The sequence below is a fragment of the Pogona vitticeps genome, chromosome 7 (genome assembly GCF_051106095.1).
Source record: "Pogona vitticeps strain Pit_001003342236 chromosome 7, PviZW2.1, whole genome shotgun sequence".
NCBI lineage: Eukaryota > Metazoa > Chordata > Lepidosauria > Squamata > Agamidae > Pogona > Pogona vitticeps.
In genome coordinates this window covers 12258257-12274358 of record NC_135789.1, presented here as the reverse complement: position 1 = coordinate 12274358, position 16102 = coordinate 12258257, and the positions used below count along the sequence as shown (strand labels likewise).

At 46.8% G+C, this 16102-nt stretch overlaps 1 protein-coding gene and 1 long non-coding RNA gene across 2 annotated transcripts in view; one reads left to right on the top strand and one right to left on the bottom strand.

The window, feature by feature from the left end:
* Positions 1 to 1537: 1537 nt before the first annotated feature.
* Positions 1538 to 6612, bottom strand: LOC140701657 (uncharacterized). Its single transcript, XR_012080573.2, has 3 exons — positions 6457 to 6612; positions 2181 to 2485; positions 1538 to 1694 (listed from the first exon to the last, which is right to left on the bottom strand). It is a non-coding gene; the product is annotated as an uncharacterized LOC140701657 (long non-coding RNA).
* A 5032-nt stretch (positions 6613 to 11644) lies between these two features.
* LOC110072716 (arylacetamide deacetylase-like 3) overlaps positions 11645 to 16102 on the top strand; it is a 29182-nt gene continuing 24724 nt past the window's right edge. The window contains exon 1 of the mRNA XM_020781265.3: positions 11645 to 12284. Within this exon, the coding sequence (XP_020636924.3) occupies positions 12075 to 12284 (210 nt within the window). The 5' untranslated portion in view covers positions 11645 to 12074. The remainder of the gene's footprint in view (positions 12285 to 16102) is intronic.

Here is a 16102-nt window from a genome sequence, read left to right as displayed (position 1 = left end):
TAAGGGATCTTTCAAAAGAGCTGCCTGCCATGAAATTAATGGATTAAAGGAGTGATTACTCTCACTGTGAACTTCAGCTCCCAGTAGAAAGCACTGTACTGCTAAATCCCAGCCCAGCTACAAAATAATATTAAGAATAAACCAGGCATTCAGTAAGGATAAAAGGAGCGGCATGGATAAATGCCTGATGTTAGCTGAGACAAGGGGAACATCGTACGGATAACAAAATAGTGCAGAACCTGGTAGTAATAATAATACAGTGGTGCCTCGCACAATGAGCGCCCCGTAGAGCGATGAATTCACTCTACGGGGATGTTTTTTTGATCGCTAATGCGATCGCAGAGCGACGGCCCCAATGGGCGAAAATCGCAGAGCGAAGGGCGGTAAGCGGTTCACTTACCGACCTTCGCTTTGCGACCTGCCGATCAGCTGTTCCGCGGCTACAAAATGGCTGCCGGAAGCCCCAAAATGGCCGCGCGCAGCGTTTTCGCGCCCTCGTAAAGCAAGGGGAGGGCGCAAAAATGGCTGCTGGCCATAGGGAAGCATCATTGAATGGTGAGTATTCGGCCCAATTGGAACGCATTAAACCATGTTTAATGCGTTCCAGTGGCTTTTCCTGCCCTGTTCAACGATGCTTTCACACAGCAAGGGTTAATCCGGAATGGATTAACCTTGCTGTGCAAGGCACCACTGTAATAACCTTAGAACTGCAGAGCTAGAAGGGGCCATGAATGATTTTGGGGAGCTGATGTTCAAGACACACTAGAATAGCAGCAACTGAGAACCACTCTTCTAAGTGTTCAAGACACTTTCCTCTGTGAGACCCCCAGCCCCCCCCCCATATGGGCACTGTGATGCTGATGAAGTCAATGCCATCAGTTTGGAACTTGCATCCATTCCTCGCAGCTGTGGCCCTGTCAATCAGGCACCCCGTCCAAGCCCATTTCAATGGCTTCATCTTTATACAGATGTGGGAATCCTACCAGAGAGGGTATGATCCGTGGGACAGCCCAGCTGAGGGTGGTGGCTGTGAAAACTGCTGGGTCTGCAGGAGAAAAGACACTCAGCCTATGATGTAATACTGTGACATAAGAGGAAAAAAAAACAGATGGCCTGCCTAGAAGTTATAAATAAATAAGATGTAGCAGTTTCAGAATGGTGGATGCTTTAGTTGTGGAGCTGTGGGACATAGTGCACTTTTGAAAACCCTACACGGGTGAGCAAAATAGGACACCCACTGAGGCTAGCTTTCTGGATCCTTGGACAATCACACCAGGAAAATTAATTCTGGGGAAAGGAAGGCATTTCTGACTCCAGAAGTCTCCACAAAGAGTCATTTTGCCTCAATCTACTAAGCAAAAATGAAAGTAGGTATCAAGAACCTAAAGTTCTGTAGATTTTTACAGACAGTGCTTCCCACTGTGGGTCTGAAACTGTAGAGAGGGATAGACTGCTAAATACAGTAGGGTGAGCGAGAAGTAAGCAAGGCAGACTTAACAGCTCCACGGGAGATGCTAGGCATCGGAGTAAGAAAACATTCCTGACAGCATCTTCCATTTTAATCCGTTAAATTTCAGAGGCTGTTCAAGTACTCCGCTGATAGGACAGGCAACTGCAGTGTTCACCACGAGGATCATCCAGGCCTGTCTGTAGAAGACGTTGGCTCTCACCACCTCCTCTTCTAAGCCTTGCACCTGTAGAAGGAAGAAGTGACAGGTACCATCAAGGTGATCAGAAGGTCCGTGTCAAGCTGGTGTCTATAGGGAGAAAAGCAGCGTGGCAGAATGGTTCGAAGACTGGGTGGAAGTTGGGAAGTCCCATTTCCCATTGGAGGCAAGAAACCCATCTTGGGACAGTCACTTTCTCTCAAACTGGCCTATACAGGATTGGTGTGGTAAAACGATGAGGACCAGAGTCACGAACGCCAGGAGGAAAAGTGAATCATAAATATAACTGATATATACACTTTTTAAGACCTCCATGGCAAGCGCCATAAAAAGAACACAACACCCAACACAGTAAATTAACTAGTTATTTTCAAGTCAAGACAAAAGTTTGAATCTAAGACCCAAGAGTGTCTTTTTGGCTGGTCAGGCTTTGACCAGTACATCACATCATCCCACAGCACTGGAACCAGTGGCTAAGGAGTGGATAGCAGCTGCAGTTACACCTGTGTTTACCTTGGCCAAAGCCCTACTAATCGGAGGTAGGTTCCGATGCCTGTCGGAGTTCCTTCCAAGCTTCTGAAACCAGGAGGCTCAACCCCAAGGTGCCATTCATCTCTATGGTTGCCAACTCCGTGACCTAAGTTGCCATGATGACCTCAGTCTGCTGAGTGCCGTACGGTGTGCGAAAGAGGACGCGGGTGGCAGTGGGGTAGACTCCGTAGCCCAGGGCATGGGCTTGGGTGGCCATCATGTTCTGCAGGGAGCCATTCTGGAAGCGGGAAAACCACTTGCCGCACCCTGTTCGTGGCTCCTTGGGCCTGCAAAAGGCAAACGGGTGTGACAAGGAGGCAGGAGTGGAAGATATGCAGCCTTCAAGGACTCGGGAGCAACCTTGAGGCAGTCACTCACAGGATTGTTTATTTATTTTCAGGATCAAAAAGTCACCTTGAATAGGAACAACTTGGACACGTGTTGGGGGCAAATGACATAAATATGCATCCTTGTGTGTGGCTGAAAAAACTAAAGATTTGCCATAAAGTTTTAATTGCTAAATACATATATATTGGCCACTAGAGGGTGCTCGATTTGCATCCTCTAGGGCAGTGGTCCCCAACCTTGCGCCTCCAGATGCTACTAGTTTTTATAGCCATACAAACACCCCCGTTTGTGTAAGGAAAAAAAATGTGGGGGCAGTTTGCGGGTATAGCCCTCTAAGATCCAGGAATTGACCCAAACAGCTCCCAGACTGCCTGCTCCTGTCATTTGGGGAGGGTCCATTCTTTTCTGTCCCTAACAAAAGTAGATTAGATCCTAGATATGCATTTCATACCAGCTGTTGAGCAGAAATTATACAGATGCAAAAGGATCAAAGCTAGATAATGTGCCTTATCTGTGCAGAGCGGACTAATCGCTCCCTCTCCCCCCCCCAACTACAGTCCAACCTCTTCTCCTTCACTTGCTTTGGACCTCAGAAACCCATAGGAACCCTAGCCAGGGAGCTCTGCAAAAATCTGCTTCACAACTCAGTGAGTGCCAAATACAGAGAATCTGGGACACAGGACCCGCACCCTATGTAGATCACGGATCAGTGGATTGTTTGGCCGCTGAGTCCGATACAGTATTGGGATGGCTGGGGAGGGAACCATGCTTTCATCTGTGCACTTTCAGCTTTCACACCTGTCCATGATGGTTGGAACGTGGAGGTTCCAAAATTGTTGCCTCAGGTTGAGGTGTCAGGGTTCACCCCACACAATGTGGGGTGAATGGTCTTTCTCTGTGCCCATGGACTAAAGGTTGCCGGTGGAAGCACTGAATAACACACGTTGACGGTTCTCCAAGAGTCAGAACGCACAGCCACCTGAGCGGCAAGATCCCCATGATAGGGGACAGGCAGAGGGAGCAAAACTCTAAAAAGACCCCTCTCTACAACAGGGAGCCAGCAATGACACAGGACACGACGTTAGCTTTTGTGCATTTATTTAACGTATTTCTACAACCCTCCTTCCCGTAAGCAGGTTTTAAGGCAGTGTACGAGAGGCATAAATAAAAATATGAATGACAAGTACAGTACATGTAAACTGCAACAGACATGTCTATTAAAAAAGGAGAGGCTGCAGTCAAGATGTTAAGGCAGGCTCAGTTATTGTAGCAATTTATAATGCCCAGAGCAATAAACATAAAAGAACGTCATAACCTGGTGCTGAAAAGGTTGCCACCAGTGGTACCCCTCTGAGCAGGGAATTCCAAAAGATACTCACAGTAACTGAGGAATGCACCAAAGATATGCAAACACCATGTTAGGTCACAGAATCAGGGAGTTGATTCTGTGCCTGCCAGATGCATCGAGTGGGGGTTGGACTTGATGGCCTTTATAGGTCCCTTTCAACTTCAGGAATCTATGATTCCAAGTCAAAGTATATCTGATAGATGCTGGTCTAACTTTCTCTTGAATGCCTCCAGCATTGGAGGGCTGACCACTGAGCCTGCCGGATGGATGAAGTGAGCAGACAGGATGCGTGGGGAAAGAAGGAAGGTGCATTATGCATGCACAGGAGTGTGGGGGGTGCAGAAGATGCAGGGGGTGAGTGGGTGTTCTGTGGATGTGCATTAGGCAGGAAAGGCTTGGGGAGAAGGCTCGGTTAGCCAAGGACGGGCAGTGAAACACTGAAAGAGCTCAACAAAGCGGAGGTGAAATTGATCGGAAAATCAGAAAGAGAGATGCTGGATCCCAAGTGGGCACCTGGGCCATTTGCTTAGCAAATAGAGGAAAAGTGGACGACCCAGCTATGTCCCTACCTTGACACCGGGTTCCCTCACCACGCTGGTCCATGCGCTGGTAGGCTCGAGATTAGACGACTGCAATGCCCTCTATGTGGGGCTGCCCTTGGGACTGCTACGGAGATTGCAACAGGTTCAGAATGCGGCAGTCAGACTTGCCGAGTGGGCTTAGAAGATACCAACACATCTCCCCCACCCTGGCTGCCTTACACTGGCTACCCGTTCGCTTTCGTACCAGTTTCAAGGTGACGGTACTAACCTGTAAGGCCCTAAATGGTTTGGGACCTCGATATCTGGCCAAGCACCTCCTTCCAGTTAGGTCTGCCCGCCCTACAAGGTCGTCACAGGCAGGGTGGCTTGGGCATTAGCTTAAGCCTGGAGGCAGGCGGTGCATCACGGCCTCTCCCAATATGAAGAGACCCTTGTCCAGCAGGCTGAGGCCAAGAGGCCGTCCCGAAACCAGCCAAACCAGGGAGCTGGGCAGGGGACTGACTGTACTGGTCTTCAGTGTGGAAGGGACAGTCACTCTCGAATTGGCCTCCTCAGCCACACGAGATGCTGTTCCAAGTCCTCCATATACAGAGCAGGTGACCATTGTCTCTCGAGACTGAAGGATGCCTACTTGATCGCTTAATAGAATTAGCTGAGACACCGAGCTCTGGAAATAACACTGCAATCCCTGCCTGGAGGTCTGGGAACAGCATCTAGTTCCACCCTGAAGACCAATACAGTCTGTCCCCTGTCCAGCTCCCTGGTTTTGCTGGTTTCGGGATGGCCTCTTGGCCTTGGCCTGCTGGACAAGGGTCTCTTCAAATTGGGAGAGGCCATAATGCACCGCCTGTCTCCAGGCTGAGCGCTCAGATGTCACAGCTCTGGTCTCCCTCTCGGGCGCTTTCCCTGCACTAATTCTTCATACAGGAGATCTTCTGGAATCTGACAGCCATTCTCACGACATGCCTGAGCCAACGTAGACGTCGCTGTTTCAGTAATGTATACATGCTAAAAAATTCCAGCTCATTCCAGGACTACTCAATTTTGTCCTGCCAGGTGACGCCAAAAATGTGTCGGAGACAATGCATATCGAATGTGCTCAGCTTCCTCTCCTTCTGTGCACAAAAGGTCCAGGATTCACTGCAGGACAGGAGTCTGCTCAGGATACAAGCTCTACTGTATAGACCTGGATCTTGGTCTATGCCATCAGCTTCTTATTAAAAAGCAAAGCCTGCTGCTTATATACCGCCCCATAGTGCTTCAAAACAGAAAACTGGTTAATTAAAGCCTTCCCAGTTTAATCATGGTTCATACAAAAGAGACGCAAGAGAGATTCAATGAGCAAATTAAAAGTCTCACACAGGTGTCCTCTCAAGTATTTGTTGTTTTATGAACGCATTAAACAAGCCATCCGAAAGATATGATACTACAGAAAGGAAGATGGTCTTTTAGTTTCTTACTAAGCACTCAAAAACATACAAACAAGAGCCATCTAGATCAAATCCATCCTGAACTTTCTTTAGGAGCTAAAAGGACGACACTGAAGCTGTTGTACTTTGGATGTCATATGAGAAGACAAAACTCATGGGAAAATAGAACAGGATTTCAATAGGAAAATACAATAGGATTTCAGTCAGCAACGTATACCCAACAAGGAAAAACTGTGGCTTTTATAGACTTGAGAGACTTCAGAAATATCACTACCTCATTATCAGGATGGATTAAAATTTGATGATTCAAAAATAAAATAAAATGGATTTTTAAAATTAAAATCAAATTTATTTAAATGAAATGCTTTTGGAGGAAAAAATCTATCTAAAGATTGTTTTCTGTTTAAGATACATTGCAGTTCAAAGGTTATTCATGAAATAGAACTTAGTTGTCTAGTAATGAGGCTGTATATTCATACAATCTTTACATTTGTTTTGGTAAACTAAGTTATCCAAGCCGAGAGATAACATGCACTTTTTCACAGTAAAAAAATGTACTGTATAAAATCAACAAAGTTCAGGAAAAATACCTTAATCCTGTTGTTCTGCAAATCTATAGACAAACAATGAAGACATTCTCAGTGGCCACAACCTTTAAAAGCAGGGCCAGGCGGAGTTAGTGTGGAGGAGGCAGCAAAAGTCCCAGCAGGCCAGGCTATTGGGGGGGGGAGTGTGCCCCCCCTTTCTCTCTGACTCCCCCTTCCCCTGCCAAGCCTCAGGCGGCTGCTGACTCCGCCCCTCCAGCCCTCTCATAGGTTGATGCAAATCAACTCATGAATATGAGCGGCCTGAGGGACGTGGGCCGTCGCCACAATCATTCACCTGTTAGGGTCCCTGGAAGTTTGTTTTGATGTAATGGTCTATAACAACAACAACAACAACAACAACAACAACAACAACAACAACAACAACAACAACAACAACAACAACAACAACGAATAGAAGCCCTGACTGACTTCTTTTGTGCTCCTGAACCCGCTCCCCATGACTTGAGGGTCATCCGCTCTGCATCAGGGACCTCCTGAATGATGGAGCCCACATCTTCTCTTTGTAAAGCTGAGGTCTTCTCCCCAACAGAAGGTTCTCTGTCTTTAAGGCATCTTCCTTTTCCAGCTATGTGAAGATTTTTTGTAGCTTATTTACAAGGAGGTGGATCCCTGACTTGCTTTCTCTGTGCTGCTGAATGCCTTGCCTATCTAAAGAAGGTGATTGGACTCTGCCTCTGGTGCCCTATGTGTGTCCCAGGGCCCCCTTCCCCATGTGTAAAACACCTTGGTTGGAAAGCCACAGGTTTCCCCCCCTCTCAAGTCAAAGTCAGTGCTAGCAAAGCCTGGAGCTAGCACCCTGGGGGGTGTGTGTATGTGTCACCGGGGCCTTCATTGCTCACTAGGCATAGTGGCTGCTAAGCAACATGCCTCTTTCGAACAAAATTCCAGGTCTTGATGCTTCATTTACAAGGGACAGCTTTTTTTTTCTTTTCTTTTTCAAAGGGTCGCTTGTCTGCAGGTGCGCCTGCCTGCGCTAAAGCTAACAAGGATCTGCTTTTTTTTGGGGGGGGGGGCGCTGTTCAATTCCTCTTGGTCGTCGAAGAACAGCAATCGACTAACACAAAACCAGGCAGAAAGTTGCTCCGTGGTACATCAGCTAACCGCCCAGTTGGTCTCAATCACAACAACTTTGGATCAAGATTTGGTTGGGGTGAGAACCGGGAGGCTCTCATGAGCTAATCGGGCATGAGCTATGGGGAAGGGAGGGGGGAGTCAAAAGGAAAAATAGAAGTGCTTCTGCTTCAGGCATGCTCTGTTGAGATGTACACCATACCTGGCTTTTGGAGAGTAGGTAAGACAGATGGTGTGAAGGAGAAGAAACAAGGACATCCCCCATGGCAGTCGTCAGCCAGGGTCACAAAGCTGCAGGTCCTTATCAAGAAGGAAAACAGGCCTTTTGGGGACTGGGGGGCGGCTGGGGGATTCCACACCAAGAAGCTCTAGCAGGGGTGCGAGCAGAACTCTTCATCTTGTAGTCCAGGGAGATAATTTCCCCACCTTTTTTTTTTTTTTACAAAAAAATTGCCTTCTTACACCTTGTTTTCCCTGAAAATAAGCCCTAGAAGGATTTTTCAGGTTGCTCGTCCTATGAGTCCTACCCCAAAAATAAGCCAGAGTTCAGTGAAACCCCGCCCTCCACCCTTGTGCAGCAACCAGAAGAGGACATAACTTTATTTGAATAAATCTAGATCATTGTACATGAAAAAAAAAAAAAATAAAACATCCCCTGAAAATAAGCCCTCATGCGTTCTTTGGAGCAAAAATTAATAAAAGACCCTGTCTTATTTTCGGGGCTCTCCCACCCACTTTCCACCCCAAAATCTGAATGCTCTTTTTAAAAAGGTGGCCTGAGGAATCTTGTGGGGCGGTGGTCCAACTGCAGTCCTGCAGTTAAGACTCTGAGGCTCAAGGACCTGAGTTTAATCCCGAGAGGCCCAGGTAGCTAGCGGGCTGGAGGTTGACTCAGCCTCCCATCCTTCCAAGGTCAAGAAAATGAGTACCCAGGTTGTTGTTATTGTTGTTGGGGGATTTGTAGCCTGCATCATTAAACCACAATCCACCCAGAGCGTGCTTTAAGCCTTAGAGGGGCAATCGATGAGCCTCACCCTTGGCTTTGTTTTTGCTTCACTTTTCCCTCTTGTCTGCTTGAAGGGGATGCTAGCCTGGCCGGCCCTCTCCATTTCTCCTGCTGTCAGGCGGCGGCAGCAGCTCTCTACCGGAGACCTGCAGGGTAGGCCGTCTCCCTTTATGGGCCTTCCCTTGAAAGGCTCTGTAGTCGGAAAATCTCAAAAGAGGGATAACAAACTGTAAGAAAGGGGCAAATCGATCACCGTATAAACCCCCCAAAGGTCAAGGGTTCGTTCCCTGATGTCCAAAAATGTCCTCATGCCCCAGACACAGAAACCTGAGTGACAGAGGAGAGAAAGCGCTACCTTTCCCTAGGTACCCGGTTGGTCTCAAAAGCCAGGTCTAGGGAGGATTGGCAGCTGAAAGCAACACAGGGAGATGTAGCACGGTATTTGGGAGGCGCTGCAGTACAGCAAGAAAGGGGCAAGGTTTGTCCCTGCAGATGTGGTTAGATTACAACTCCCACAATCCATAAGCAGCACAAACCAGGCATGAGGACGTCTGGAAGTTACAGACCAGCAGCAGAGGAGTGGGTAGGGAACGCCTGTCCCTCTCGATTTGTGGTTTCCAATTTTGGGTCCCCCTCTCAGAGGTTCTTGGACTACAACTCCCAGAAGCCTTCACCATGAGCTGTGCTGGCCAGGATGCCTGGGAGTCGTAGTCCGAGACTATCTGGGGACCCAAAGTTGGCAAACTATTGCTCCAGATGTTTCAACCGACACCTTCCACCAGTTGCACCCCTGCTGGAAGGGATTCTGGGAGTAACTCAGCCAAAACATCAGGCGTGGCCGAGTGTTGCCTTCCTCTAACATTGGGGGGGGGGCAGGCCAGATGGTGTTCGAACCCCCCCCCAACTCTAATTCTAATTGGTTTTAAACAGATTCTCCCTAAAACAGTAACCAGCAGGACAAAGAGAATTTATCACGGCAAAGAAAGGAGGACATTCCATGGGCGAGCGGTTGCCCTACCTAACCCAATATTATCTGTACTTAATGGCTTGGCTAGATGGACTAATAGCCCAATTGGCTAGAACAGAAAGTTCCTCCTTTCCTGAAAGGGCCATCCTCCCAAGCTTCGTATTCCTGCATTTATTAATCCTTCGAGAAGCAATCATTTTGTATTAAACAAAAGTCGGTTTACAGCATTAGGCTTATTGGAGACATTTCTTTTTTTAAAAGGGATATTGTGAACCCGCTCTCTTAGATTGCTCAACCTTACCTTAACATCTTAGTTTTTTGTTTTTTAGCAAGGACACAAGATGAATAATCTCTGGTTGCTTGCAATTTGGTCTTTCCTTCAAGCTCTGATTTAGTGTGTACCGTGCCTCACCCCCTTCTAAACAAATTTTAACACAACTCATAGCTGGAAACATTTATCCTTTGGGGGCCAACAGCCACCGATGACTAAAGCGATGACATCACAAATGTATTTGTGATGACATCACAAACACATCAGTAAAAAAACCAACAATCTTGGTGCATACAATTTAAGGCCAACATTTTGAGAAAAATAGGCTTTAATTTATTATTGTACACAACCCAACCTGCTGCGAGTAGTTTTGTAGCCTGAGTACCATGAAATGTTTAACATTCAAACAGAAGAGGTCTGGATACATTTAATAACAAGTATAAAATATTGTCCTTCTCTTTTAAAAAAGGCTACATACAAATCAATGCAACTGACCGCGTTGAGGGAAGTAGGGAAGAAATTGGAGACTGAAGGCCGAGAAGGCTGAGGACAGCCCCACCAGAGGACCCCCAAGGAGCAGGGCCACTCAAAGAAGACCCACGGGCTGGGAACCGTGTTGGGTACATTTACATCATAATCATCATCTTAGAACAGCAGAGGTGGAAGGGACCTTACGGGCAGCCCATCCAACCCGTCAAGGAGGCACAGCAGAAATTCGAACTCCCCACCTATAAGCGCATAGGAAGCGGCCGAAGGAGCCACTGTTTTCCATACCTTGTAGGATGATGTTAGCGGGGGTGGGGGTTGGGAAGAGAGGGTTGCTGGGACAGGACATCCCTCTCCGTCCACCCGCCGGCCCTCCATGGGTGGTTTTCCTTGCTCTCTCCCGCCTTGTTCCAGGGCCAGTCCCAGGGGGTCCCTGGCCATCCGGGTTGCCCCCCTTCTGCCCGGGTAAGGAAGGCGCCGTTCGAGGCTTCGTGTCCCCCCCAACCAGGGAACGATTCCTGAGGGGGAGCCGAGATCCCCATTTGGGCAGAGGAGGAACCCCCGCCTCCATGGCCGGCCGCGTCCAAGGGGACCCCCATGCCATGGAGGAGCGCTCCCCGTCACAGCCCTGCTCAGCTCTGGCCAACTTCAAAGTGGGGGCTTCCTTGAGGGAGCCCGTCCATCTCGCGTTCGGCCTTCCTCTTCTCCCTCTGCCTTCCGAGATGAGAGGAACAAGCAACAGCAGCTGCCGAAAAGCTTTTTTTTGTAAAAGCATAGAAAATGTCAAAGTCCCCTGATCCTCCTTGTTGCCTTCCTCTGAACTTGCTCCAGTTCGTCTGCATCCTTCTTCAAGGGCGGTCTTCAAGAAGGGGCCTAACCAGTGCTGAATAAAGGGGAACCCACACCTTATGGGATTTGCAGACTCTGCTTCTATTAATGCGGCCTAAAATGGCACAGGAGGGGCACAGGAGGGCCTGGCGTGCTCTGGTCCATGGGGTCACGAAGAGTCGGATACGACTAAACGACTAAACACACAAAATGGCATTGGCCTTTTTTGCAGCCACATCACACTGTCGGCTCATACTCAACTTTTGATCTACAACACTTTCAAGATCCTTCTCACTCCTAGTATGACTGAGCCAAGTGTCCCAATTCTTGTTAACTACATTTGTCCCCCCCCCCCCCCCGGTGTAGAACTTTGCACTTATTCCTGTTAAATTCCATCCTGTTGTTCCCAGCTCAGTGCTCAAGCCTATCAAGAGAATTTTGAATTTTGTTCCTGTCTTCCAGGGTTTTAGTTATTCTGCCCATCTGCAGATTTTATTAGCATTGCCTGCACCCCATGATGCAGGGCATTGATAAAAATATTGAAGAGCACCGGGCCAAGGAACGAGTCTTGGGGTACCCCGCTTGTTACCTCCTCCCAGTTATGAGCTGTTAATAATTACCCTCTGAGTATGATTCTGTAACTGATGGTGTATCCGCCTAGGAGTTGTTCAATACGGTCCACACCTAGTTAGCTTCTAATCAGATTATCACTGGGCTCTTTTGTATAACTGTGTATATGTTCTGGCTGTTGAAGAGTTGTGTAAGTTTCTCATAATAGGGACTGCACCACATTTTTATCTTTATGCAAAACATCTGATTGAAGATAGGAGAACGGTATCCAGCATCTAACTTCTCCATCGGTTCACTTTCTTCCCAAGGAACTCTTCCGTGGGTGGCAAGTGAAAACTGACTCATTAAGTGGGGCTATTAATGTAACGCAACCACGTCAGAAGTCACAGATAGCAGCAGAAATGACTTCTTCAGAGCCCTCTTTTTTAGCTACCAGAATGGTTTTGGGTCAAATGCTGGGGGTGCTCAGCTACGCTATCCTTTTCATCCTGTGCTCACTAATTGCTTGGGCCCTTTATTATGATATAACCAGGACGCATCTGCCTCCAGGAATCAGCTACCCTGCAAGACTCCGGCTGGCGAGTATACTTGTAAATATCTTCTTTGGACTGGTAAGTTCCTGCAATTTTAAGATTCTATAGACAAGCAGCATTTCCTCTGTGCGACCTTACTTAGATTGGCTGTAATTAGCAGGGGCTGCGGAAATAAAATTGGTGTGAACTTTCTTAATTTTATGTTTTTGAACTGAAACAAGGCTGGCCTGCAATATTTGCTCTTTTTCTCTAAGCTGCAATGGAGTTCTTTCAACGAGGAAAAATGAATTAAAATGTATGATTTAACCTGATTTCACACTTTTCGAACAAACCATAACAATATTCCATCATCAGTTCTGAGTTACAGTGCTTTCTGAGTTCAACCTCTGTTTAACGAATGCCAGTCGCAAAAATCTAATTATTCTGATATATATCCACTTTTCAACATCTTTCAGTGGAGTTCTCTGCATAGAAGGCTGGGGCTGTTAGGGGTTTTTGGAACATAAAAACCTGCATTTCTTGCTTTAAAAATGTTTACGGTGTAATAATGTAATACAAGAACAAACATTTTAATGGAAAGAGCATTTTACTGAAAACAACCTTTAAATACACAATGACTGAAATCCTCTTGCACAGCTTTATGTTGCATGAGCAGGAAAATACCATCACCAGGCAACTATATTTCAAATTTTAAAAATGCATAAAGAGATGTAATAGAAGAAAGGCTTACTTTGCCAAAGTTAAGGAATAACCTGTTTAATACGAGGGAAATGGGAAAGAAAGAGTTGTGCCGATTTCCCTTGTGAGGCTTCAGTTAAGGACCTTCCACCGCCCCCCCCAGCCCATGAATAGAACAGAGCTCCAATATATAATAATATTAAAGAGCAATATATATAGGAGCTCTGTTCAGAGCACCAACAGAGCACCAATATATATATAAAGGAAGTGGTATGAACCTTCTCTCCCTCTCCCCTTTTCCCTTCCCTTCTTTACTCACTTTTGTTTTAAGATCACCAGGAGAGGCCTTTCTCTGGTCCCGCCCCTTTAACAGGTGCATTTCATGGGGACACAGGAGAGAACCTTCTCAGTTTTTAAAAAATACCCCCCCCCCATGAATTGACAAATAAATTCGCGCTTTGTTGGTTCATGGGGGCAACTTCGTGAGTCATCAACTTTTGACCACTCACAAAGCAGGATGACTCACCAAAATGGTGAGTCGTCCCAATCTCTAATAGTTATGCATTACTGCTTTCACTTAATTTTTAGTACTACTTGTGTTTTCCATTTCTCAAAGCAGCATTTTTTAATTTTTTGTATACTTATTGATCTTTGCCTTATTATTGCCTGTTAATTGATGCAAGAAGCTTCCGTATTCATTGTTTGTAATTTTAAATATCCTATTTTAATAATGTTAACCACTGTTGTAATCTTGTAGTTTTCCACTTTAAATACAGTATTGTCTTCCATTGTTGTAAGCTGCCGTAGATCTTCTTCAAGGAGAATGGCGTGATAAAAAATATTTTAAGTAAATAAATAAATCTCTCCCTTTCAGTTCTTGGCTTTAATTTCTCTTTTCCCTTTTGAACAGAGGCAGGAGGAGGAAGGGAATTTTGAAGGACTTGCAAAGCACCATGAAAAACAGGGTTTTAAAAAAAATGCAATGTTCCTTTTTTTACAATTAGAAGCAGGAAATCTAAAGCCCACTTTAACCCACATAGAAGTGAGGGGAGGTTGTTTCCTTCTGAGCAATATATTCATGTTGTTTTTTTTTGTGGTAGTGGCACTATCAGCTACTACTACTGATTTGTCAATATCCCTTTAGAATTATTTTTTTAAAAGGGTACAAGCACAGCGGCCACAAAGTGGCCGCAGTGCCCAGAAACCCTACCCCTTTCACAAAGGAAATAAATTGACAGCAACATTCACACACTGAGGAAAAGATAAAGAATCAAGGAGTTCATCATCAGTACGATTTAAAGCAACCCTCCTGGCAAGAGGGGAATACATCATTTGCCAGGGCAAATGAATCAATGTTGGCCGTGCGTCATGTGAAGGGAAAATTATGAAATAATTTATAGCCAGATCAGTACAACTGGGGTTCTTTTAGCAGGTGCAGTTGATTCCCTGAGCATAGCTCTGCAGGAGGAAGTCCCTTTCCGGAGTCTTGCTTTAGGCAAGTGCACCAGATTGTGTCCCTTTGCAAAGAGAGGGTTTTTCCTTGACACTTCTCCAAAAGTTTTGACGCTCCCTCACTCAAATGGCTTTTTCTCTCTCACACACACACCTGAAGCCCAGGCAGGTGGGAAGTTTCATATTTTGTTTGTTGCTTGCCTGCACCATTAAAAGTAATCTCTTCGCTGAAGTCAATTTGAAGAACTTTTAGCTAATTATCTGCCCTGGGAAGACAGATCTGATCTTGAATCTGCCTTCACTGCAGGCTGAAATGTTTTCCACCGATCTTCCTTTCCCAGGTGCAAAGCTGGAGCACCGGGGGGGGGGGAGGGACAGGTGGAGAAGGGAACACAGCAGGGACAAAATGAGAAAGGTTAGATGGACTTTGCCCAGGTTCACTGTGCTCTCTCACATATCCCTCCATTTGCTTTCCAGTACACAGAGCTAATCCAGATGATCCGGGATAACCGGTGAAACCTTAGTACTTCACAGAACTCCTGCTTCCACCATGAACTTCCCTTCCTACACTTTCATACCAGGCAGGATGTCTGAATGTTGCCCAATTTTAGGTGGGGACCATCCCTGGCGGAAGACCAAGAAAAGGAGACCGGTGTGATGCAACACAGTTTTATTGAAACCCAGAAATACACGCTGGTGGCTTTGGCCTAGAGGCCAGCAAAAGCCCCTTACAAAGACAGAAGCCCCCTCTTATAGCTTGCTTACCAGTTTCTTCTGCTAAAGAGTTGAGAAGGGTGGCTCATATGGCACCAGAGGCAAGGCCTGGACAATGGGTTTCAGCTGGATTTGGGACAGTACTGGCCACCCCTGAGAAGACCTGTGTATTCAGCTGCATGTTGTCTAGACCCTTCTGGAGCCCCCTTTGCAAGGCTACCCGCCTGTGTCCCCGCACAAGCCATACAACTAGAGCAAAAAAACGTTCCAAAGAAACATTGCTGAAAACAGGCACCCTGACACTGGCGAGAAACAAGATTCACAGCCCCCCGTGGCAGAGCTGCATCAACAGTCCTAGTTACATGACGAACATGAGGGTCCTGACCCCAAGAGAGGTCCAGAGACAGAAGACTAGGAGCAGGTGGTTGCACCCAGATTGGATGGATGGATGGATGGATGGATGGATGGATGGAAGGAAGGAAGGAAGGAAGGAAGGAAGGAAGGAAGGAAGGAAGGGAGGGAGGGAGGGAGGGAGGGAGGGAGAGAGAGAGCGAGAGAGAGAGAGAGAGAGCACGCTGAAGCTCCCAAACAAAAAGCAGGTAAAAGGCCTTACTCTGGGCATACGCCAAATGCTTGCGCATTCTTCAAAATGAAGAAAATCACCTTTGTCCAAAACACCAACTAAATAGCAAAGATATAGCTTGGGAAAGATATCGTTGTGCTCCGTTTTCCTCTTCTCCCTCACACTTTTAAGTTTCAGCCCGACTCACAAGGGGCCTTTCAGTCACACTGGGGTTTGGCATGGCTTTCCCTGGTAGCCGTCCGAACCTGCACCTTCCGATACCTGCTTTCCTGATCCGCCTGCTCCTCAGATCATCCTCCATCAAGGATCCTTCCACAGATGCCAAAATGTGAGGAGGAGGAGATGTTTGATGACACTTGTTTCCCACGATGTGGGTGATGTTCTCCCGTGTCTTTCTTCTTCCTCCTTCATGGACCAGCAGACGTCTCGCCCCTCCCGCTTTTTTATTTCAGTGGGCAGCAACACCTAA